Consider the following 26,611-nt stretch of genomic DNA (forward strand, 5'->3'; position numbering starts at 1 on the left):
TTGAGAGGAAACCCATTATATTTTTCTATTAAACGTGTGGGATTTTTTTATATGCACTTTCCCACAGACAGGACAGTACATAGCAGTCTTTGATATACCTGATGAGATGGTTCAGATACAACACTTGTATAGCTTACCTGGTATTCTAATATCACAAGAATATTTTCACAAGAACATTTTGCTGAAATAAAAAAAATGGTACAAACTACAAACTAACACATTTGTTAAATAAACTGAATAGTTTTATTAAAATAAAAGTGTCAAACGAAGGTTAATCCATGTGATTACTAATTACAATATAAACAGTATTTATATTTTCTAACGGATATCACAGATACTAAATATCCTGCAGAAAAAAATGTAACAAAGTACATAACTCCTTCAAAGGACACTTTAAAAATAATGTTTAACAATTACCACCATTTTAAAGTGTACAAACCATACAACATTGTGGTGGGGGTTAATGCCACCATACAATTTAAAACATAATTATAGTAACATTTTCCATACATTTATTTATGTACTTATTTAGGAGGGTGGAGAAAGGTACCAAAAACGAAAGTGTATGGTTTGTTTGCTCACGGAAATGTTGATAATGGTCACCAGCCTATTATCTCCATTTTGTTTCATTCCTGAAAGTTAAATAAAATATAATTATCTGTGTATTTCAATCTACTGGGAATAAGAGAAAACCTTCTACTCTTATTTAAAACTATGGAATAAAACAGATCAAAGAAGCCTTTCTGATCAATACATTCAAGAATATAATCCATGTTTAAAGTTTGTTTTCTTTAACATCACCACTACAGCACATTGATTTATTAATCATCAGCTAATTCATGTCAAACATTTGGTTACTCTGACACATAATCTTAGAGGAAACCTGCTACGTTTGTTCATTAGTAACAAGGGATCCTTTATATGCACTTTCCTACAGACAAGACAACACATACCAAAACCTTGGTTGCTACAAGGAAAAAAAAGAGGAGAGAATGGATCCACAGAGGTGATTTGATTCTACAATGCAAGCACCTCAGGTGAACACTCCACCAAATGAGCTAGATCCCATCCATGACGTAATTGAAGGAAATAATGAAGATGAGGTATTTTATCTTGATGGATCTACTGAATTAAATGTCACAAAACTAAAATGCTGTATAAACTTGGGATATGCTGGTCCAAGGAAATGTCATATTCAATTTCATTGAAAAAAATAGTCCACCTGATTAACTGATTGAGAAGTAGAATAAAGACAAATGGATGCAGAACTGGACAACTAGATCATTCAGTAGCTGAACAAATGTGTTTTGGATGACCATTAACATCATAGAAACTGTACTCAGGGTAAGTCCAAGTCAAAACTAAAACAAGTGTGTTTTTTTGTTTTGTTTTTTTGGTTGTTTTTATAAATGTTGGATATTTTATGTCAATGCATATACAAATATGTACATAAAAGTATACCTGTGTATTTGCTAGTGGCATCACTTTCACTAGCAAAGTGATTTGGATATAGGCACTGGAGAACAACAAAGAGATCAGAATATTATGCAACAAATTCAAATAAATGTGGCCCCTGACAGACAGACAGACAGGACAGCACATACCACCTGTCATGGAGCACTGGATGGGACAGGAAAAGCCAATGGGTTTGCTGAGAAAGTTCAATTGGAATTTATATACATTTCATTACTAGACAACTACATAATTTATTATTAAAAAAATCCAACACCGTAGCTATGAATAGACACATTTAAAAAACACAAGTACATGTAGGCGAGATGGACAACTTAGACCAGAACAATAAATACAAACATGATAATTGTCCTAGAGTTCCACTAGTCTTGGAATTACCTTTTCAAGACCATTGCCATGAATATACAGAATGTAAAGAAACGTGAACACATACTGCACACATCTTCATCAATGAAAGTCATTTTTGAAAGCCCCATGCAATACATATTGTTCAAAACTTATTGTGGTATACCAGTTATACCATGTATCTCTAACAAAAAATTATACTGATATATAACATTTTCTACTTCTTTTTTTTTTCTTCTTTTTTTTTTCTTTTTTACAAGTTTTATTGCCAGCCCCTTGTTTACAATTAGAACAACACATGCCAAGGGTAAAACATGGGTTGTGTACATAAAAATAATAAAACATAATATAATTCTTTTGTTTTGTTAATACACAATGCACTTATAAAATGTGGAGATTAGGATGTTTTATTTCTTTTTACGGTTAGTGTTAAATTATGAATACTTATGATGAATAAGCTATATGCTAAGTATTTAAATATGATGTAAACTGATATTTATAAAAATTACATGTACACACTGAGATACCAATATGAACATGTACAGGGAAGGTATTTAAGGTTCTTTGGTAATTAAATTAGAGCCAACATTGCTATTTGTTTAAGAATAATTCTTTCATTACCTGTTGTTGACATAATACCACAATTCCACCTGATTAAATAAATCAAGCATGCATGTTTCAAGAACACCCACCTCTTGTAATCTGGCCAATTTCATATGCCTGGGTTTCATAACACCGGGTTATATGAAAACTTAGGTTTAACATTGGTTTACGTAAAACGCAGAAAAACTTGACCAAGACCTACACCTGTGGTGCATTTCACGTGTGTGTTTTACCTGTGTTTAAAAAACTATGCTTTTTGCATGGGTTACCCGCAGATCTGAAAAGGGACATAAGCGAGGGATAGCTTACTCGTCAATCACTTTGTAGTTGAAACTTGTTAACAGTATTTATTAGCCGTCGCGTACCAGATGGGGGATCAGCTACCTCCTACTACCACAGTCTGGGGATAACCTTCGTATTTGGGCAAACATGATGGAGATGTTTGGACAAAATGACCAGGCCTAAAAATGTTTCACCATGTATTTCCATCATTTTACTCACAATATTAGTTATAATCCATGTAAAATGCGTACAGAACCCTACATAGCTGTTGGTAATAATATCAATAAACGTTGTTACCCAGAATCGGGCATTTCACTTTAATTCGGGCAAAAATGAGCCATACGCCTGAGGGCACCAAGAAAACTTTTTGTCAAATGTTTAAACCTGTAGGCCTATCTCGCTTCTTTTTTTTTTACCTTTATTAAGATGAAACAAACACTCACTGAAGCTTGTGACAACTAAAAATTATTTCACTTAGTACATAAATTTGATAATAACTCTATATATCTCAGGCGCTTTGTTGTTCGTTTGCCACAAACATGGTGAATAATTGTGAAGGGGTGCATCTAATTATAGTCGTGGTAAAAAAAAAAAAAAAAAAAAACCCAGGAAAAAGGGCATCTCGTCTATAAAAAAAAAGGTGGGGGGTGACACCCCACTCTTTATCTATTACTATAGTGGGTGAAAATGGTCTCTAAAAATACGTTAACGTTTCATAGCTCTACGATACTGACGTTAAAACACGATTTTGCTGCTGAAATTATCCATGAAAAAAAGTTACTTTGAGCAAAGCCAGCGAAAAACCACCTCAAGGGCAGGTTTAAACAAGCAATACAATTGTAACCCAGTGTTAAACTAGGGTTATTGAAAACCAGACATGTGAAATGCACAGAAAACATGACCCAGGGTTTAACCTAGGTTTAACCCATATGTTTCCAAAACCCAATGATAACCCAGACATATGAAATCGGCACATTGTAGTTTTGTATCAATAGTAGTGTTTCCACAAAAATTAATAGCTGTTGAGTGACACCCCATCAAAAAAAGAAGAAGCTCATGGTGCCTGAATTGCTCACTTGGTATTAAACTACATCTCTAAAAAGTGAACTACAGAAATAATTATTTATCACTGATGATCATTTAGTGACATTAATCTGACATCATAACAAATGGTCAAATGCATAATATTATGTATCTTTTGTAGCCAGAACCAATAAATGATCCACTTTTATCGAAGCATATGCCTTGACATTTTGTGAATTCTAATTTCACCTGTGACATAATTAGGGAATAAATGAAGTTGTAAACTGGTGTTGGTCAGTCATGAGAGGATCATTGTACCAAGTTTGGTTGAAATCTGATTGATGGAAGAGATGTCTAAACTGCCACAGCCAATCAGAGACCAGGGTGGCCATATTCGATACTGATTCAGGCCAAAAAATAATAACACTTGGTCAGATCCATGATTGGATCATTTGTTGAAATCTGATTGGAGGAATTTGAGAAGAAGTTAAAAATGTCTCTGCCAGGGTGGCCATGTTGGATTTCAAATCAGTCTGAAAAGTAAAAACACTTTTAGTTGAAATCTGCCTGGTGGAACTTAAGAAAAAGTCGAAAATATGAAAAGTTAATGAACACCCGATGCTATGCCATGGAATACACTCCCATGACCCTTCGGACCAGCCGAGCTAAAAAACGGCTATCTGGAAAGAATTGAAAGATACTTTTAAGGAAACATTTTTAAGTCACTACATTTACTTACAGTGACTGAAGTATGAAAGATAGTTAGAAAAGAAATTATAGAAGTCACAAAGTCACATCCATGATTATCTGAATAAGCTATATAAATTAATGTGCATAATGAAATGCCATGGAATATTTTTGTTCACAATATTGTTTCCAGTCGAGCTGCTCTCTTTTCATCATTCTCTTTTATTTCATTGTCTTTTGGATTTTCCGAAGCTTCTCCTTTTTCAATTTCCTCTTTTTTAATTTAACCATTTAACCATTTTTTACATCCTTTGAAGACTCTCTTTTTTTGTTTTGCTTCTTTCTTATTTCATCATCTTTTGCATCTTGAAGACTCTCATTTTTCTCTTTTGTATCCTCCAAAGGGTCGCTGTTTTCATTTCTGTTTTCCTTAACATCACTGTCTCTCACAGTTTCTTTTGAAGTATCGACCACAATTATTTCTGGAATACCCTTGCATTCAGAATTACTGTTTGACATTTTTGCATCTTTCTCTGCACGTTCCTCCATTTCTTGAGACCTCCTCACTACATCATCTTTCTTATCTCTGGCTGTACAACCATGGTCAGTGTCTTCTTTTTCTTCCTTCTCTTCATTACCATATTTCTGGTTTGAATTTGCAGAGTTTTTATTTTCTTCTGGCACTGATGTGTCATCTGTCTTTGTTTTGAATCTGACCTCTGGGCCTCCAGCTTCTTTTCCCGATTCTTTAGATGGGGTAGTACTTTCCACACAGTTATCTTGCTTTTTGTCTGGCTTGTCATCGTTCAGAGAAAGCGCTTCTTCACATTCTTCTGTCTGTAATGTCAGACCATCTGAAGCCTTACTGGGATTCTGCCATTCATCAAGTTTTTTCTTGATAAATTCAAATACCAAGTCAAAACTGGACCATGAGGTTCTTTCGTGCTGCGCAGTTCCTGTAAAGGTAATACTCAATATTAAAATACTCTCTTCTATTTTTGGGGGGATGGGTGGGTGGTGCAAGTTGTGATAAATCTCTCCAGTGAAAGGAAAGGCCATTAAACCATGGTTATTTGGTGTCTAACATAGAGAATACTAAACGAGTTCCTGTGTGAGACCGTTTATATTACAATGTGTGTATTCAATCGTACATCATAAGTGAAAGAGTGATGTACAATAAAAAAACATACACGTTGTAATATAAACGATCTCACACGGAAATAAGTATAGTATTTAATTTATTACACAGAACATCAATGAACAAAAATCGCACAGAATGACTTCCAAAATAACTAAACAAGACATGAAAATGCACAGATTAAAGACCGCAGTAACAGAATTAGTTTTTTTTACAGATGACGACAATACAATGTTACCGATCAAAATAAGCCTGACAAATTTTCTAAATCATCGCTGATATCAAATCTGAACACTATTTCTTGTCATTGTATTGTTCAATTATTTCTATTTACGTTCAAAATGCATAAATTATATTTATAACCATTTTGCTTAAAGGGTCATTCCTGACTTTGCTGCATTGTAGGATCTTTCCGAGTAAGGCTTCCTTTCCATTAGTGCGGTTATCGCTGCACGGCTAGACGCGTAGCACATCTACCCGCATGGCTAGCACAATTCCATTGAGGCATATGGTTCCTTCCATGTGACGTCATTAATTAATTAAGCGGCCATATGCAAATTGAAACATGTCGTTGTTAAATGAGGAAGATCTATTACTAATGAAACTTCTGCAGAAAAAACTACATTTGATCAAATCGAGATTTGAACTATTACTTATTACAGGGAACGCTTCCACCCCATATTATTAATTTACTACATATTATTTATTTCAGAGCCGAATGTTTTCTAAATTGGACACAAAAATAGTTGTTGTTTTTTGTTTGTTTGTTTTTTGTTATAGGCCTATTCCAAAACACTTTTAGGCCTACTTTTCTTCTTACATCAAACCAAATTGAAATTAATTACCAAAAAAAAAACATTTTTGTAGGAGGATGGGACGGGCTATTAGATACGAGAGCTAACACATGTAAAAGGACACACATATTTTGGGAACATACTGCCACCACAGGTCCGTAGGCAGGGATGATTAACCCACCGTATCGTAAAAATTACTTTAAAAACACAATAGTTTACCTCCTAAAATAACACTAATTCTTGCTATAAAAGGTCTTTTTATTCTTTATCACTAAAGTGAACAAGGTAAACATTATTGTTAGTAAGAAGTTGATGAGCATGCACATCAGTTATTTGAACTCATTTCATGTTATTATAGTACCGGTACGGCTTTTTTCATTATTAAACGAGGACAAAGGGTGTTAACATGATTCAGGAGAGAGATATGGGGATCCGGATTCGCTTTAACAGGGCCATAGCTGACGGGGGGAGGGGACAGGGAGGCAGTTGCCCTCCCCCACCCCGGAAACCCCCCCCCCCCCCCCCCCCCCCCCCGAAAAAATCCGGTAAGCACTATGAAAACTTAAATTCTCTTCGTAACCATTTAAGGAGTTTCAGACAATTAACTACTCAATTGCCCCCCCCCCCAGCTACAGCACTGTTTAATCACCTTTTTTTCAATAAATAATTTTTTAATTGACAAAATTGAAAATTTTCACAATTAAAACATTGCAAAATTTCCAGATCCGTCATTGATACTGTGTAGACGAAGTTTTAGTGAACCTAATAGTATTGTAGTTTAGTGAACCCAATATTATTGTAGTTTAGTGAACCCAATATTATTGTAGTTTAGTGAACCTAATATTATTTTAATTCATTATCATGGTTGTGTTTATCAACTTTCGATTGATAAAGGACATATATAGTAGCATAATATTAAATTATTATTATTGTTATTATTATTATTATTATTATTATTACTATTATTGCACCTGTCATGTTTTGGACGTTGAATTTTCTTACGATCTTCATCCAGCAATTGTTAGTTCAGATCTGGAACTTATATTCACTTAAGGATTGGTAATAAATACCGGGTTTTCGATTACCAAGTCAGTTACAATATCAATTTGCTCATGTGAGAACTTTCCTCGCCCATTGCACGAAGAATACTAAAAAATGCCTACTCCGAAAACTTGAAAATTAAATAACGCTATAAAACACACAAGTGCAGGTGATGGGTAATCATGGGTATAATATAATACCCCCAAAATGACGTCATTTTATGGATTCTCCATGCGGTTCGAGCCACACGGCTGGCCGCACGGTTAGCACCTGTGTCAATGGAAAGACATCAATGCAAATCAACGCATTTGATTTTTACCGCTTAGCGTCAGAAATAGCCACGCAGGTACATGTATAACCGCACCAATGGAAAGGCAGACTAATAAAATATTTCTATGATTAAACTTACATATTAAATATATTTTCTTGTTTAGAATATCAAGTGTCTGTATATTCAATGTATTTCTGGTCGTCTTAATATTTATAAGAAGCCCAAAGTTGATTTTGTCTTAAAAAATGTTTTAGGAAATAAAATGAAATTTAACCTAGTACAAATATTAAAACGATTACAAACACATTTAATATACAGCCACTAATATTTTATGCAGAAAAATATATTTGATATGTAATTACAATCGTTAAAAAGTCTCCGTTAGTCGATAACATCTTATAAATTGCAGTAAACTCAGGAATGTCCCTTTAATGCTTCTTTGACCTGTCCTAGTAACACCTCATCAAACAAAATGGTGGTAGTTGACAACATAAGAAAGTATGGTAACTCTAAATGAACGCCAGCGATTCTGCAGAAATAATAAAATACCATGTGCTTGAAAACTGGTAAAGTATATCTGTAAGTAAGATTAATACTTGCTGTACTGTTACTTTGTCAATTACTAAAACGTCTATCAAAAACATCACTAACAATAGCCTACAGCGGAATGATGTCTATAGTCCTACAATTTTTATAAACATTTTTGTAAATAATTTCAGTTTGGTTTCACATAAGAAGAAAAGTAAAAGTGTTTTGAAAATAACAAATTAAAAAAAAAAATTCTGTGTGCAATTTAGAAATAATTGGTTCAGAAATAAATAACTTGTAGTAGTAAATCCCATAGCATGAAAAAAAAGGGCGTTCCCTGTGAGATGGACTATACTAAGGTGTGGCCATTACAAAATATGATGAGTGAAAGCGAGTCAGATACCAACACTGTTCACGAGTTTTATAAAAATGGTATGACAGGCAAGCAAGTTTAGTATTTTATTTATTACAAACCAACTTCAAACAAGCCGCAATGCAGAATTAAGCAGATGTCGAGACCTACTACACGTTATTTTGCTACGAATTGGGTCAGCAAGTGATCTACGTCATGCTCACGTCACACCCACGTTACACCAATATTACACTAGTTAGATATTGAGCGATTGTTATGACATGAGCAATATCTTAAACTGGTGTGTAATAAACATATATATGGTGCCATTTAACAATTATGTAACACTTTAAAGTCCAAATCACATCGTTAACAATTACAACAATTTACTCTCCTACTTTTAATTACCAATATATTTTCCTCACATTTTGTCAATACAGAAATCATGGAAAAACCATTTACAATGACAGATTCCACATACAAGATTGTAACCATGTCACCTATATCAATGGCCATAGCTGGCGGAGTGGGTGGGAACAAATCCATTAAAAAAATTTTTTAAAAGAAAATCCTCTTATCCTTTTGAGGAATTTTAAGTATGTGCAGAATTCATCTGCCCCACCCCCACCCCACACAAAACATCCTAGCTATGGTCTTGATATCCACTTCGCTGAGATCTCCTAAGACAATAAACATGTAATTTCTTGCCGTCTGTCATTTTTCTTTTTTATGGAATACTCTTCAATAGGAGTGGAAGCCTCTGAAGTATGCGACGTAATTAATGTAACGTCATCACGATTGCATTATATCATAATCAACATGTCATGACGTGTTAGATTATGTCATATCCTTCCATGCGGCTGTTCAACAATTAGGTAACGCTCTAAAGTTTGAACCACATTGTTAACAACTACGATGAATGACTCACCTACCGTATATCTTCGCCTATAAGTCGAATTTTTTTCACCCAAACATTATTTTATAACTTGGGGGGTCGACTTATAAGAGGGTAAAAAAAATTCACCCAAAAATATTACCGTTTTGGGGATTATTTTACAAGTTTTATTGTTGAAGTATGCCCTGTATTTATACTCAAATATCTTTATTTGGCACATTTATTTTTTATAACCTTTTTTTTTCGGCATTATAACGGTTTTGGTTATGCGAAAAGGCATGCGATCTCACTCACATACCAAGACAACAGTCCACTTAGTTAAAATAACAGTCATCACTAATAGCAAAAATGTAAAAACAATACTAACTACCAGTGCCTGAGTTTATTTTGAAATCTGGTCACTGGCATTAATGGTGTTTCAAACATGTTTTGTCGGTGATTAACTTCATGAACATTACCGAGCTTTCCCTTAAAATAGACTGCAGTTCACTAGAGCAATAGGGACACACATCATTTGGTACAAAAACCAGCGTACTTTCCAGAGTTTTCCTCCTTAAAATGTATTAATATGGCGGCAAAACATGTACTTTCAGTTTTATCGTAGTGATCTGTTGTCAGTGTGATAAATAAAGTTGTTGTCTGTGCACAAAACCATGCTGTACAGTGCCATACAGTGACGGTCAAACAGCTTTCACTCTCTACTAAGGGAATATTTCGTTTTGGTGCTATGTAGTTTGATTGGCATGTTGCGACGTACAAAACGTCTAAAACGTGAAAACCGGAGTTTGTAAAATAATTTTCTTTTGTTCAGATATTGTACATTATTGTTCTCATGTGCTGAAAGTAAGAAATACTTCAATATTTATAACTTGTTTTTCATGGGTCGACTTATAAACGGGTCAATAAAAAAATACGTTTTCAGGGCTTGAAATTAGGGACTCGACTTATAGCCGAGATCGACTTACAGGCGAAGATATACGGTACCTAGATTTCCCCACATTTTATCCAACAGAAATCTTGAAAAAATTATTATATTGACACAGATTTCACATACTAAATAATTGTAACTATGTCACCTATATCGACTTCGCTGAGATCTCTTGGAGAAATAGCCTGTAATGTTTCGCCGACAGCCATTTTGCTTTTTTTTGATGGAATGGAGAAAACTTGGAGTGTTTTCTTTTTTATAGATACATTACCAGGCCTCAACAAGTGCACCTCCCCCCACACAAGTGGTCTGGTCCAAACATCCCACCAGCCAATGGGATGGCCTAAAAGTCTTCACTGTATGCTCCCCATAGTTCTGGTCATGTGACTTCAACTTCCTTCTTTTTCCATAAGTGCATCAATGGAGAACAAGAAGTGGGGAGGCTCGGGCGGGAATAAATCCTTGAGGACAGGTAATGTATCTATAAAAGAGAAAGTTTTCTCCATTTCTTTTCAACATTACCTGTCCTCAACAAGTGCAGCATTCAACAGATGATGGCGGGTAATGAGATCCACAGATGCACCTGTTATCTCCCCAAGACCGAATGGAGTCTAATAAGTGGAAGAATTAGGCCAACCATGGTAAACCCTCTTCCAAGGGATGCCCGTCACAAACCAATGCAGGTGATGTTAATAACAACAACCAAAAAAGGCGGCATACGTCAACAGTGGCAGGTACGGCTCCTAGAAACACATGGAACTGGAGTCGGTAAGCCACATCTCATGCGAGTTCTTATAGGTGGAAAGATGGAACCATTAAGGATGCAGGTATTAGGTAACCTCCCAACATATTGTAGTGTTAATAAAAACAAGAAACAACATAGTATAGGTGCATCCATCAGAACACTGAACTGAATAATCCCCTGAGTGTTTTCTGTCCAGTACACCAAAGAAATGTTAGTCCAGTTAGAAACATATGGCTGAGTGCAGTGCAAGGCAAATGTTATTCAGACAAAAGTTCCAGCACCAGTGCATGTTAAAAGTGCAAAGAACAAAAGTCTTAGCAAGTCCTCACCTGTTGATTCTATAGACATATCGATGTGCAGTCTAGAATTCAACAGCAATCTCAACAATGACGAGGACGGCTAGTATTCACCTAAGTCTACGCAGCCACCACTGGACCCAGATGATGAAAGCCCTCGACATCTTCTGTAAAGACATCCCTTAAGTAGTAGTTAGCGAAGATGGAGTCTGTCACCCAAAAACAACCAGTAAGTATGTGCTGAATGGGTGTGTTACAGTGCAAGGACATGGTGGCGGCCAGAGCATGCAATTCATGCGGATTGGAAGCTGAAGGTGCAAGCAAACCTTCCTTCTGGTACGCAGACATGATCATAGACCGGATCCAAGTAGACACAGTATTCTTGGTAATGTCTTTCAGGTGACTTTGGTGACAGGAACGAGCGAGTCCTCTCGATGTAGTGATGCAAAGCTCTCACCGGACATAAGGATGACAAAGCTTGAACCACATATGATCGAGGCGCTTGATTAGGCAGTTGATTCTTGGCCACGAAGTTCATAAGGAGCCCCAGGGTAACAGAACTGTGTTCACAGTGAAACCGAACCAAGTCCACATCTAAGGCATGAATCTCAGAAACACGTGCAGCTGTAGCGAAACCCAGCAAGAAGACAGTCTTCTGTGTCAAAGCTTCTAAGGAGGACTCTTCTAGAGGCTCATATGGTGCCGACGTCAAGGACCGCAAAACCAGATTCAAATCCCACTTAGGTGGACGAAAGCAATGGACTTGATCTTCCAGCTTAAACCTCTTGATCATCTTATGTATCTCAGGGATGGTAGACAGCTTCGTAGCAGTGGCTGGATCATGAACCGTAGCAATCACGGACACGTAACCTGCAATGGTTGACCCTTTGAGCTTCAGAGATGTACGAAGATACAGCAGGAAGTCAGCAAGATGAGGCACCGGAATATTCTGAAGCCTTATTTTCTGCCGGATGCACCATCGGTGGAAACACATCCATCGGACATTATATGCAGCAGTAGTGGATGAGCGATGAGCCTTCAAGATAGCCGCAGAAGTCTTGGAAGAAAACCCTTTCTTCTTCAAGCCTTTGATGATAATGTCCATGCGTGTAGCTGGAACAAGCGAGGCTGCGGATGGTGTAACCTTGATGTGGGATGCCACAGCAGATGATCCCAATCTGGTAGAGGCAGAGGATGTGGATTGGCGAGCCTGATGAGGTCTGGAAACCACACTCTGGATCTGATACTGGCAACACATATACTCGAAGCTGATGGTTGAACCGTGTGGTAAACAAATCGATGTTTGGTGTCCAGAGATGGTTGTACACCCATCGAAAGGCCTCCGGATGCAACATCCATTCGGTTGACTGTGGAGATGATGGACGGGAGAGACTGTCTGCTAGGACATTGGACACCCCCGGAATGTGTCGAGCACAGATCTGCAGTGGAATGCTATCCACCAGGTCATACAGGCGAAACGTCATCTGTAGAAGACTGCAGCAGTGAGTACTGCCCTGGCGATTGATGTAAGCCACCAGGGTAACACTGTCGGTGGCCACCATCAGAGATGCTCCAATCAACCTCGGACGCCAGTGAAGGATTGCATTGTAAACGGCTAACATCTCCAGCAGATTGATGTGTAGATCGGCTTCTTCTGGAGACTACAGCCCTGACAGCTTCTGGTTGCTGAGATGAGCTCCCCAAACCTTCTAAAGATGCATTGGCGAAGAGATGATGAGTCGCTTGGAAGGGCTGCAAAGAGATTCCGTCTAAGACATTCGATCGGCGTTGCCACGATCAGAGGCTGGGCTGCAGATCGACTGGCAGACGAAGCTTCAAGTGTGGATTGTTGTACCGGATGTAAGGATTCGGGAACAACTGGATTCAACACAACTGGAGTCGACCTCTGAGCGTCAAGTCTTACGCCGACGTCAAGAGACACAAAAGACTCTGTCACTCTTGGAAAGACATCTGAGACGCCAATGCTCTGGTGATCCTTAACTGAATCTTCGTCCAACGATCGATAGGGACCTGGACAAGGCCGAGATCTGGTCTCAGACAGGCTCCGATGAACTATAAGTCCTGCGTCGGATGCAACTGAGATTATCCACCCGAGAGACCGAAGGAACTTCAGGACGTAGTCGACTTGGATCGAGAGCAATCGTCCATGTACGGGTAAAAGCAGATACCTCTGTGGTGAAGGAACTGCGACATCGGATGGATTCATCATCGACAACCGGAGCAGCATCCTTAAACGGCATATTAAAAATCCGGATACATTCTTGACGACCAGTGTGGGAAGGCCACAAACGACGCAGTATCTTTGAAGGCTCGATCTAAATCAGCAGCAACCTCAGAGACCAATGTGCTAGCCGCTAAGGATCGCATGACAACGTCTTCGGGAGGAACATGTGTGGCTATCATTGGTACCGGTCCCTTCTTAACAGGTTTAGGAGGATGAGGAAGCGACGGCAACAGCTCATAAACCACAGCAAGACAGTCCCACATTGTCATATGGTCTACTGCATCAGTATCATCAACTAGGGTAGGTACCGAGACATCATCTGGGAAGTCCCTTAGGACCCTGGCACAAGCAAGATGGTCTGAAGTGCTGGCCACAACCGGAGACACGGACCGTGGAAGGTCCCATCGAGTACTGATGGAAGCCTTGGAAGCCGTATCAAACGATGATCGGTGTTGATGAACCACTGGACCCACAGAACGACTGCAGCTACAGAATCTTTCGATCGATTACAGTTTTCTCGGTCCGCTTGGAAGACTCGGTTCGCTTCTTACTGGAGGAAGCAGACTTCAAAGGCCGTACACTGAAACCTGTAACTTCCGACAGCCACTTGGAGGAAGCCACTGGACGGACTACCGGCACCAAAGATGCAGACTGGCCCTGACTGGAACCCGCCGTAACTGGATCCACCTCTGATCCGGAACCCGCAACTGACGATGTGGCCACTATGGAAGCTATCGTCTCCTTTAACATCACCAGTAACAAGGTCTTCAAGACATCAGCAACCGATTCAGTAATCGATGGAGCACTGGAAACCGTGCTTGCAACCGACTCAGTCTTCTTAGCTCTGGTAGCAAGAACCTTCGAGTAGGCCGCAAACTCTTCTGCCGACAGCCCGGCACACCAGTCACACCGAGTCTCATCAGGACACGGAACACAACATCCTGGGCAGAACTTGTGTGGGTCGTCCCCCGACATAAACTTCCGACATCGGGTACAGGAATGCACAACACGTGTCAAGCTAACGTCCGACATTAGAAATATTTTTCAATCTGTGAAATAGAAAGAAAAAACAACCATGAACTGCAAAAAGCCGGTAAAGAAAGGACACCATTTTGCAAATGGCGACCACGCATTGTTATGTAGCAAAACACAAAGAAATTTGGAATACATAACACTTAAAACAAGCGTAATATGCCAAAAGAATATAGCGACAAGCATAATAAGACAATGGAGGAAACAAATCCACCATAATAATACAATAGTATAAAAAAAAAAGAGCCAAATTTAACTCCAAAAAACAGAGCCAAATAAAACATGTCCGAACCCGACAGCGAAAGGAAAAAGAAGGAAGTTGAAGTCACATGACCGGAACTACGGGGAGCATACAGTGAAGAATTTTCGGCCATCCCATTGGCTGTTGGGATGTTCGGACCAGACCACTTGCGTGGGGAGGGAGGTGCACTTGTTCAGGACAGGTAATGTTGAAAAGAAATACTTTTCAAAAGGGGTGGAAGCCTTTGAACAATGCTGATGTAATTAATATGACGTCATGACAATTGTGTTATACCGTAACTCAATGGAACGAGTCATGTGCATATGCCATATTGTCGTATATATTGACTATATATAAATATATATATGTATGTGTGTGTGTGTGTGTTTATGCAGTGTATTTACGTTATCTCACTTGCACTCATTTTTAGGTTTTACCTAGTTAATATTAAATAGGATATTAAAACTCACTACCATTTCATATCATGTTTATGTCCCTCATGAAATTTCACTCGGGACATAAACATGACATGAAATAGAAGCTCATTTAATATATCTACAAATGTATATCTATATCTATATATATATATAAATCTGAAATTAGCCCCAGGGCTTAAATTAAGAAGTTGATAAAAACAGTTATACTATAATAAAGACAAACGATGCAAATTAGGATAGAAGTGAAATACATAATGATTGTCGTTCCACAACTTTAGTGATATTGAAAACATTTTCAATATGAGATTGGCAGTTATTAATTCTTTTAATTGAGAAGAGGCAATGCATACATGCAATCTAGTGACCTCAGTCTCATACATGTAGCTGACGAAAGGGATTAGAGAAGTGCTTCCGATCACTATCAATATAACTGTTCGAGTAAGATTGTTTTAATGGATACATGATGTTTACTTCATGTGTAATATATATATATATATATCAATTTGAAGGTGTTTTACTTTTATGATTATTATTTTTGATTACAGTTACTGTATATTGCCGTGTATTAGCCAACCTCTTAGTCTGACCCTAAATATCAGGTATAAAATCATCGGCCTCGTGTATAAGCCGAAGTCATCTTTTGTCCAGTTGTACATTGTATTAATTTCAATAATACTGTCTACAACAAATAGACTTGTGCTTTTCTTTTTCATTATATTTTCTTCCTCTTTAATTATTACAGACACGGTAATCGTTATAGTAATGCTAATGTCTTCCATGCCGTGCAAAACTAATTTAGCACCGATAAATCATAACAAGAAAATAAACAATTCAATAAACATATCACTGCATATAAGTAATTTAATTATTCACTGAACAGCAAATAATAAACTCATTAAGGCATGTTTAATCCCTGTTTTCCCCCACTCAGAAAGAAACAATTCTGTGGTCCATGGTTGTTGTTTACACAAAATCGTGTGATCCAATCAAATAAGAGCTTACAAAATGATATAGACAGAGGTGTCAAACAAAGACGGCGGAACACATTTTTACCATTGAAATGACAATAAAACAAGTAATTTTTATTATCATTCATCAAACCAGTAATGCATTAAAGAACAAAAAACTACAAAATACTTCATGATGGGGTGTTTTATTTATACTGTGCACAAATTATTGTTACATAAGCTGTGAAAGGCTGTAAGGGTCTGATCAAAATCTGTAAGTCGGGGTCGGGAGTGTTTTCGATCGGAATTTTATGAATCAATTTGTTGCCTCCATGTATAAGCAAACTCTCTTCTTTTGGAAAGTATTTCTAGACTTCAAAAGTCGGCTAATACACTGCAATATACGGTATATGTAAAGATAATGAAATATGAAATTTGCATCTATGATAATGCATCTTTAATTCTACATTTAACATTTGTCGTCATTACAAAGTTCTTTTTAATTTCAACAGTAAATATAAATTTTTTGCAATCAATGGGAAGTTCCTGCTGAAAAATATTATCCACATTTAAGCCCATGGGGTTCAATTTCTGTAATATTTTCTGTTTTTAAGCCCATGGGTTTCATTTTGTGTGGTCATAAGTAGGGAAATCCCAGTATATATCAAAGTAAACGAGCAGGGCACAATATTTCACGCTAACTGCCATTCTGTTCACGAGTTGGTTACACAAAATTAAATTTACACGAACCGCAAATTGGTTGCATCGTGACCTGTAGACGGTCAGAAATTAAAACTTGCAAACTTCACAATTACTGGAAGTTTATTCATGCAGACATACTACCAGTATTTTGGCAAATGTTTTATACTGATTTTTAGATACTTGATGCGCAGCAAACCAGTAGACAACCTTATATTGCAACAGTTGTAACTTGTGACCACTCTAAACTATAGTCCGTCCTATTACATATAATAATGTTTTTTGTAAATAATTTCAGTTTGGTATGACGTAAGAAGAAAAGTAAAAGTGTTTTGAAAATAACAAAAAATACTATGTTTCTGTGCAATTCACAAATCAAAAATAAATAACTGTAGTAAATTTCATAGTGTGAAAAAGGCATTCCTTGTGGGACAGACTATAAATGCTCAGTATAGTGTCGAGCCAAAGTTTAAAAAAAATGTGCATGGACAGCTGGGGATGGCTAAATTATCTGCTGCTATTTTATCTCTAAAGGAATATATGTAGACATAATACTGGATTGCTTATAATTTTACAAATGTTCAAAACGGTTTTAATGTAAACAGGAATCCAAAAGTGTCACAAAAGTTGAAAAATACTAACATCACATAATAAGCTTTAAAAAACAAACATTTGGAACATCACTGTAGTATAGAAGTACCATCGATAATATAAAGTGAAAGTAGCATGGCCACCGCAAAACGAAACAAGAGTACCAGTGAGATACATGATACGCCCATCAGGAGTTTGATGGAAAACAATAGATATTAATGAACATTTTACGGATGTGATTCAATTCTAATTATGTGAAAATTTTGCAATGGGATGGATGAACAGTTTGTTTTGGACCAACCACCATCCCAAATTGTTCCTACATGTGGTTTGATGGTCCTGCATGTATCTGTATGAAAGATATGATATGGACAAGGATTTACTGTTATATGCAGTAGACTGTGAAAAGTAGGTCACAGTGACCTAGTAATAGTACGCGCAACACCATCATCCCAAGTTGTTCGTACATGTGAGGTTTGATGATGGACGGACAACGCCATACCATAATACTACCCATCATACATGGGCATATAAAAAGGAATCCTCCCAATGTATCTATTTTGTTTCAGTACTGGGGCTGATATTTAGTCTGTTTACAATATTGTTAATTTTTACAAGCATTAAAGAAACTGTTTTATAAAATGTTTTCTTTTGTACCATATTTGACCGGAAATTAGCTCATGTCTTTGAATAAGCCCCCTCTGTTTTGATAGCATTTAAGAAATTAGGCCCTCATTTGTGAAAAAGCCCACCTCCAACTTCGTCACTTTATCACAGTAAATAACACGAAAATGCATACCTCCTGCAGACAATTAAACACAATGTAACACAATCTTTTACCACCAGTGAGATTTAACAGTAACAGTGTGTAACATTGTTTTCAATTTCATGTCTGCAGGATTTCTTTGAAGTACCCAAGCCCAAGTCTGAACTAAAACCAATGTCTATTTTTAAAACCACACTGGGTCTGCTGTTAATGCTAATTAGGCAAATACCTTATTCTGATTGGCTAAGAATAATGACCTACAACCTAGATAATTTAAAAGATGATGTTTTTACAGCATTACAAAATCCTGTTCTTCCATATAACTTAAAGGTTTTGTTCAAAGATCAGAAAGGTTGCAAACATATATATGATTTACTGAATGCTCAAACCACCATTCCAAAATCACAAATAAAATATTCTAAAGAAGGATATATCTGTGATATATATGATTGGGAAAAATATTACATTCTACCCTTTAGATCTGTCAAAAGCACGTTATCTTGGGTTCAGTATAAAATCATACACAGAATTCTAACAACTAACAAATTTCTAAATATGATTAATTATATTGATTCCAATGCCTGTAGGTTTTGCAACAAATCACCTGAAACCATACAACACCTTTTATTTGAATGCAGTTTAGTACATTCTCTGTGGGAAGCAATAGAAGAATGGATAAGAAATGAAACTGGAATTAATATTACTCTAAGCAGAGACATAGTTATGTTAGGCATGATCAACAACGAAAAAGGTAATTTTGTAAATTGGCCGACTATCAACATAAAATATTATATTTACAGTATGAAAATACAAAAAAGAAATTTACATGTCAATGCTGCGAAAAATATTCTACAAAATAATTTTTAAATAGAAAAATATATTTATTACAAAAATTGCAACTATGAAGAATTTCTTTGAAAGAATGTTTTAATTAAAAATAATGCTTTGAAAGTTCATTTGGAAAAAGAGTACTAATTAAAATGTCATTCTCTAATACTCTCTTAATAATTAAAATGTCATTCTCTAATACTCTCTCAATATCCCCACAGCTTCTTTATACTTATCTACTGCTGTTGCACTCACTCACTCACTCACTCACTCACTCACTCACTCACTCACTCACTCACTCACTCACTCTCACTCTCTCTCTCTCTCTCTCTCTCTCTGCTTCATTTAATTATTATTTATTATTATTATTTATTTATTTTTTAAACAAAACTGGCCCCTTGTCTGAGAATAAGCCCACCCCATGCTAAGCTCACAATTAGCTGTCTTGGCCCTCTGGGCTTATTTCAAATATGGTATTTTGTTTTAACTTTTATGTTTGAGTTAAAAATTATGTATTTGAAATGTAATTTCAACGTAACTTTGAGGTAACCGATTAGGTAACCCACGGGTTACGCAAATGTAATTAACGTAACTGAACAATTGGTTATCTAGGTAAAAACCACGTGAACCGACTCCCGGTTAACTCAGATTTCGAAATATTGTCCCCTGAAGTGTATCATCAGTAAAGAAAATATCAATGTTATGTATTGCCTATCTTTTCCGCTATTAAAAAGTATAAAGTTCTGACATTTGTTATGAATCAGCCGACATATCTAGACAGAAGCCTGATGATCCTGTAGCATGACTCTCACCTGTACTATGAATGGATGGATGGATGGATGAAAAGTTTCTTTGTGTTTAACAGCACCATTAGAGCACATTGATTATTTAGACATCAGGTATTGGATGTCAAACATTTGGTAATTCTGACAGTCATAAGAGGAAACCCACTCCATTTTTCCTAATGCAGCATGGGATCTTTTACATGCACTTTCCCACAGAAAGGACAGCACATACCACAGCCTTTGATATACCAGTCGTGGTGTACTGGCTGAAACAAGAAATAGCCCAATGGGTTCACCGACGGGGATCGATCCTAGACCGACCATGCATCAGGCTAGCATTTTACGAATCAATGAATGAAAGAATGAATGAATGAATGAGTTAATGAATGAGTTTATGAATGAATGGACAAATACACAGTTTTAACAGCACATAAGAACAAAGAATACCTAGGCTATCGGGTGTCAAACAAAGGAAAGTAATATCACACCTGCAGATACACACGGACATTCATTTCGATTACACTGTAGACGTGTGTTGATTGGATCATAACTGGAGACAAAGTTCATGGCCCTCTGAAATAATGAAAAACTAAATGTTAAAGTTTGATTTGTTCAATGACACCACTAAAGTACATTGACTAATTAATCATCGGCTATTGGATCTCAAACATTTGAAAATTCTGACAAATGGTCTTCCATTAAAGTTTGTTTCATGCAACAACATCACTAGAGTAGTTTTGTTTTGTTTAACAACACCACTAGAGCACATTGATTTAGTAATCATTGGCTACTGGATGTCAAGCATTTGGTAATTTTGACATATAGTCTTTACAGAGGAATCTTGCTATGTTTTTCCATCAGTAGTAAGGGATCTGTTACATGTACCATCCCACATACAGGATAGCACATACCACAGCCTTTGATATACCAGTCATGGTGCACTGGCTGGAACAAGAAATAGCTAGAGTACAGAGTACATAGATTAATATTTATAATCAGCTACTGGATATCTAACATTTGATAATTCTGAAAATTTCATGCAGTCTTTAGTTTGTTTTGTCTAACACCGCTAGGTCTATCTTCTTTAACACCACCACTAGAATACAATGATTAATCAGTCAATGGCTATTGCATGTCAAACATTTTTTAATTCTAATTTCAGAGTAACTGAGTAGTGAATGAATGAATGCATGAATGAATGAATGAATGAAATTAAAAATAATTAATGTTTTTAACAACATCCCAGCATAATTTGTCAAATCAAAACGCAGTGAACATGTCACATTATGAGAAATAGTGAAGAAGAGTAATGAATGAGAGAAGACATGAAATGACCAATAGGTATGGAGAAAACTTGAGGTGTTTAGTTTTTTATAAATACATTACCTGTCCTCAAAAAAGTGCACTTCCCCCCTCCTACGGCTAGTAGTCTGGTCCGAACATCCCAAAAGCTAAATTCTTCTTCTGTATGTTCCCTCTAGCTCCGGTCACGTGACTGTAACTTCTTTCTTTTTCCCTGAGTGCATCGCATGGAGAACAGGAAACAGGGAGGCTCGGGCGGGAATAAATACTTGAGGACAGGTAATGTATCTATAAAAGAGAAAACGCCTCAAGTTTTCTCCATTTCTTTTCCACATTACCTGTCCTCAAACAAGTGCAGCATTCAACAGAAGGCAGTGGGTTCCGAGATCCGTAGATGCACCTGATATCTCCCCAAGGACCGGATGGAGTCTGACAAGTGGAAGAATAGGTCAACCATGGTAAGACCCTCTCCAAGGGATGCCCGTCACAGACCAATGCAGGTGATGTTAGTAACAACAACTGGAAAGGTGGCATCTGTCAGCAGTGGCAGGTACGGCTCCTAGAAACCAATGGAACTGGAGTCGGTAAGCCACATCTCAAGCTGGTTCTGACCAGGGATGCAGGTGTTAGGTAACCTCCAAATGCATTGGAGTGTTAATAATAACAAGCAACAACGTTATGGGTGCATCCGTCAGAACATTGAACCAAACAGGCCCCTGAGTGTTTTCTTTCCAGTACACCAAAGAACTGTTAGCCCAATAAGGAAACATATGACCATGTGCAGTGCAAGGCAAACGTTATCCAGACAAAAGTTCCTGCACCAGTGCCTGAAAAGTGCAAAGAACTAGTCTAAGCAGTCCTTACCTGTCGAATTCGATGGACATCTCGGTGTGCAGTCCAGAATCTTACAGCAACTTCAACGACGAGGATGGCTAGTATTCACCAGTCTGCGCAGCAACAACAGGACCCAGATGATGAAACCGTTCGACATCTTTCGTAGAGACATCCTTCAAATAGTAGTTTGCAAAGATGGAATCCATAGCCCAGAAACAACCAGTGATAATGTGGTGAATAGGTGTGTTGCAGTGCAGTGACATCGTGGCAGCCACGTAACTCATGCAGGTTAGTAGCTGAAGGAGCAGGCAAACCTTCCTTCTGATAAGCACACAGGATAGTAGAGTGAATCCAAGTGGACACCGTATTCTTCGTAATATCCTTCAAGTGACTGGTTACAGGAGAGGAAAAGTCTCTTGCGATGTTGACGACAAGATCTACATGTAGTCCTCTCAATGTAGTGGTGTAAGGCTCTCACAGGACACAAAGTCCTCAACATCCGCTGGACCCACAATGGAGGACAGGGCTTGAACCACATACGAACAAGGCGTTTGATAGGCAGCTGATTCTTTGCTACAAAGTTCAAAAGCAACCCCAAGGTAACCGAAATGCGATCTCTGTGAAACCAAACCAAATCAACATCTAGAGCATGGATCTCGGAAACACAAGCAGCTGTGGCGAATCCCAGCAAAAAGACCGTCTTCCATGTCAAATCTTCTAAGGAAGACGATGCTATAGGCTCATATGGTGTAGTAGACAAGGCTCTTAGTACAAGATTCAAGTCCCAGTTTGGTGGTCGAAACTGCTGAACTTGATCTTCAAGCTTGAATCCCTTTATCATCTTGTGGATCTCAGGGATAATAGATAACTTAGTTCCGGTAGCAGCATCATGGACAGTGGCAATCACCGAAACATAGCCCGCAATGGTCGACCCCTTGAGTCTCAAAGCTGTACGCAAATACATTAACCTTTAGACTACTGGATTAATTTTTAACAAAAACCACGTTGAGTGGGTACAAGTTTATAATTTTTACTCACATATATTCACTTAAATGTTTCATAAATACATGAAATAAAGTTCATATATGAATCGGTAAGTATTATTTTCGTGTCTTTTTTTGTAAGTTTTATTATTTTAGATCGGCTAATGGTGATTAAAATTAGGCAAAAAATCGAAAAAGTTGCGTTTACTTACGGGCATTTGTGGCCAGCTGTCCAGTATTTATGTCCATTATTCCCGATAACAGTGGTTTTCTGACCAGAATTTTTTTAAACCCGAACTACGATTCATATTGCAATATTTGGGTATTTTCGTTGTTGGTAAAATGATCAAATTTATTATCAAATTAGCTGTTACAATCAGCTATCGATCCCTGAAAATTACCGCGACGTGCCGCCATTGTTGTCAAGCGAAAATACTTGCCGGAAACCACTTTTTGAACTCAAAATTTCAAGGTATTTTCAATTGAAAAAATCAAAACAAAAACCACCATTTTGAAAAAAAATCTTTTTTCTTTAATTATATTTCCGTTTCCGGTGAGTGTCGTGTGCAAAACGGCGAGAAATATGAATTGGGGAATGCACTGTATACAGTGTACAGTATATCGACTGACGTGATGTCGGGCGAGATATCTCGCCTGCAGTAGTCAGAAGGTTAAAAAATCAACCAGACAAGGCACTCGAATAGTCTGCGGTTTGATCTTCTGCCGGATACACCATTGGTGGAAACATCGGACATTGTAAGCTGCAGTATGGACGATCGGGGAGCTTTCAAGATAGCCTCCGTGATTTGGGAAGAAAACCCTTTCTTCTTTAAACCCTTGGAGATAATGTCCCCGCTTGCAGTTGGAACAAATGAGGTTGTGGATTATGTAACCTGGATGTGGGATGCAGCAATAGATGATCCCAATCTGGCAGAGGAAGTGGATTTGGATCTGTGAGCCTGATGAGGTCTGGAAACCACACCCTGGTTGGCCACATTGGCGCGATTAGCAGAAGCCGACAGTGGAACTGCTGGAATCTCTGCAGCACCCTGGAAAGCAAAATTGGTGGCGGTAACGCATAAGTGTCCATCTGGTCCCAACTGATGGTCAAGGCGTTGAGATCTATAGCGTCTGGATCTGAACCATGTCGCAAAGAGGTCGATGTTTGGTGTCCACAAGCTGTTGCACACCCACTGAAAGGCCTCTGGATGGAGCATCCATTCCATTGATTGTGGAGCCGACGGACGAGACTGCGAGCACATTGGATACCCCTGGAATGTGGTGAGCACGAAGTTGCAAAGGAATCCTGTTGACCAGCTCATAAAGGCGATACATCAGTTGAAGAAGACTGCTGGAGTGTGTTCCACCCTGGCGACTGATGTAAGCCACCGCGGTAATACTGTCTGAGGCCACCATGAGAGATGCTCCAATCAACGTCTGATGCTAATGAAAGACCTCATTGTAGACAGCCAACAGCTCCAGCAGGTTGATGTGAAGACTGGTTTCTTTTGGAGACCACAGCCCCGATGTAGTCTGGTCGCTGACATGGGTTCCCCAACACTCGTAACGCATTGATGACCAGATGATGGGTCACTTGGAATGGCTGCAAAGAGACTCCATCTAAGACATTCGACTGGTGTTGCCACCATTGAAGGCTGGACCTCAGGTCTACTGGAATCAAGTCTGAGTTGTTGCATCGAACGAAAGGATCCAGGAACATCTGGACCCGACGAAGCTGGAGGCGACCCCTGAGCATCAAATCTTGAATCGTGGAATGACATCAGAGCAGTTAAGGCTCTGGAAATCATGGATTGAATCTTTGTCCATCGGTCTAGTGGAACCTGAACACTTCATCAGACAATCGTCGAGATATGGGTAGAAGGAGATAACTCTGCGATGAAGAAAACAAGACATCGAAGCGGTAATCCTAGTGAAAAGCCATGGAGCCACGGATATCCCAAAAGGCAGCACTGTCCACTCATAATGGCTGCCTTGAAGGACAAACCTCAGGTACCTGTGGTGATCAGCGTGGATCGAAACTTGAAGGTATGCATCTTTCAGATCCAACGAAGCCAGCCAGTCCCGTAATTGCACCATAGTAAGTACATCTTAAACCATCAACATCTTGAACACTGAGGCGATTGCAAGTAATGGTCATTGAAGTAAGCCATGTTGTGTATCATCCACAGGTCTGGAGAATCTTTCTTTGGGACAAGAAAGTTGTTTGAATAGAATCCAAGCGTGAGATCTGACTTTGGAATCCTGCGGACGGCACCTTTCTCCAGCAACCTGTTCACAGATTCTTGAAGCACCTGGACATGAGACACTGAATGGAAAAATTCTCGCAGCAAAAGAGTCAAAGGAGGTAAGGAAGACAATTGCAGACGATATCCGGTCTTCAAGATTGACGTTACATATGGATCGTTGCATAAGTCTCCCAATTCCGCCAATAAAGGTGAAGTCGACTTCCGACATTGGATCGTTCAACCGGCGTGGGACACACCGGAAGCGTCAGGTTCAAATCATTTGGTCTGAGTCAAAATGAGGGGCAAGCAAAGGTCGAGAGAGTCATAGGAGCCCAACATTTGCTGGTTTCCCTTGGTTCCGTCCTGGCCATTTGTCGGGAAAGCGCCAAAATGGTTGTCCACGAAAAGATCCCCTCCAATGCTTGAATGTTGCCTGCAGTTGAAACGTATTCTTACGTTTCGTGGGTTCCAAAGTTGAAATAAGCTGTAACGCTTTGACCGTAGCCGTTGATTGCTGGTCTTTCTATTTAGCCGCAACAACATAGGACGCCTCCCGGCAAACAACTTCGAAGAAGACCACGGTTGTGCCAGAAGTTCCTTCTTATATTGTGACCAATGCGGAAATGCCACAAACGAAGCAGTCTCTTTAAAGGCTTGATCCAGATCCGTAGCAACATACAAAATCAAAGTTCCAGCCGCCAATGAACGGATAACCACATCTTCAGGCGGAACGTCAGTGGCAATCATGGGGATGGGACCCTTCTTGGAAGGCACCGGTGGATGAGGAAGAGACGGTAGTATCTCATAAACTGCAGCCAAACAATCCCGCAGGCTCATGTGGTCTGCGGACTCGCGGACGGTCCCGTCAGGATCCTTCAGAAGTCTTGGATCCCACCTCAGCTGAAGAATGGCGACGATGGTCCAAAGGACCCGTGGGAGGCCATGGAGACCGACTACAGCCGCGGCTCCGTTGAGATGATTCTCGAGACTTGTCATGTGAAGAGTGAGAAGACTGGCGACCCGATGAATCCGCTGAACGTGTCCTGGTACCCGCAGGCATCTTAAATGGCAGAGTGGAATCCGTAGGATGCACCGCATTAATTGTAGATGCAACAGGACCGGCATCGGAAGGGATTGGAACTGCCCCTGACACCGAAACCGTGGCGGCCGCCATGGATGCAATCGTATCTTGCAACATGGAAGGTAGAATCAACTTGAGGATATCTGCCACAGAATCAGTGATGGATGGAGACGTCTCGACCTTCTTAGCTCAT

The 26,611-nt window shown here is 38.6% G+C and overlaps 1 protein-coding gene across 2 annotated transcripts in view; it reads right to left on the minus strand.

The window, feature by feature from the left end:
* Nucleotides 1-916: 916 nt before the first annotated feature.
* LOC121382871 (cotranscriptional regulator FAM172A-like) overlaps nt 917-26,611 on the minus strand; it is a 63,820-nt gene continuing 38,125 nt past the window's right edge. For both annotated transcript variants that reach the window (XM_041512528.1, XM_041512538.1), the window contains exons 12-13: nt 20,461-20,545; nt 917-5,369 (exon numbers count right to left, since the gene is read on the minus strand). In XM_041512528.1, the coding sequence (XP_041368462.1) occupies nt 4,705-5,369; nt 20,461-20,545 (750 nt within the window). In that variant the 3' untranslated portion in view covers nt 917-4,704. The remainder of the gene's footprint in view (nt 5,370-20,460; nt 20,546-26,611) is intronic.

The sequence above is a fragment of the Gigantopelta aegis genome, chromosome 2 (assembly GCF_016097555.1).
Source record: "Gigantopelta aegis isolate Gae_Host chromosome 2, Gae_host_genome, whole genome shotgun sequence".
Taxonomy (NCBI): domain Eukaryota; kingdom Metazoa; phylum Mollusca; class Gastropoda; order Neomphalida; family Peltospiridae; genus Gigantopelta; species Gigantopelta aegis.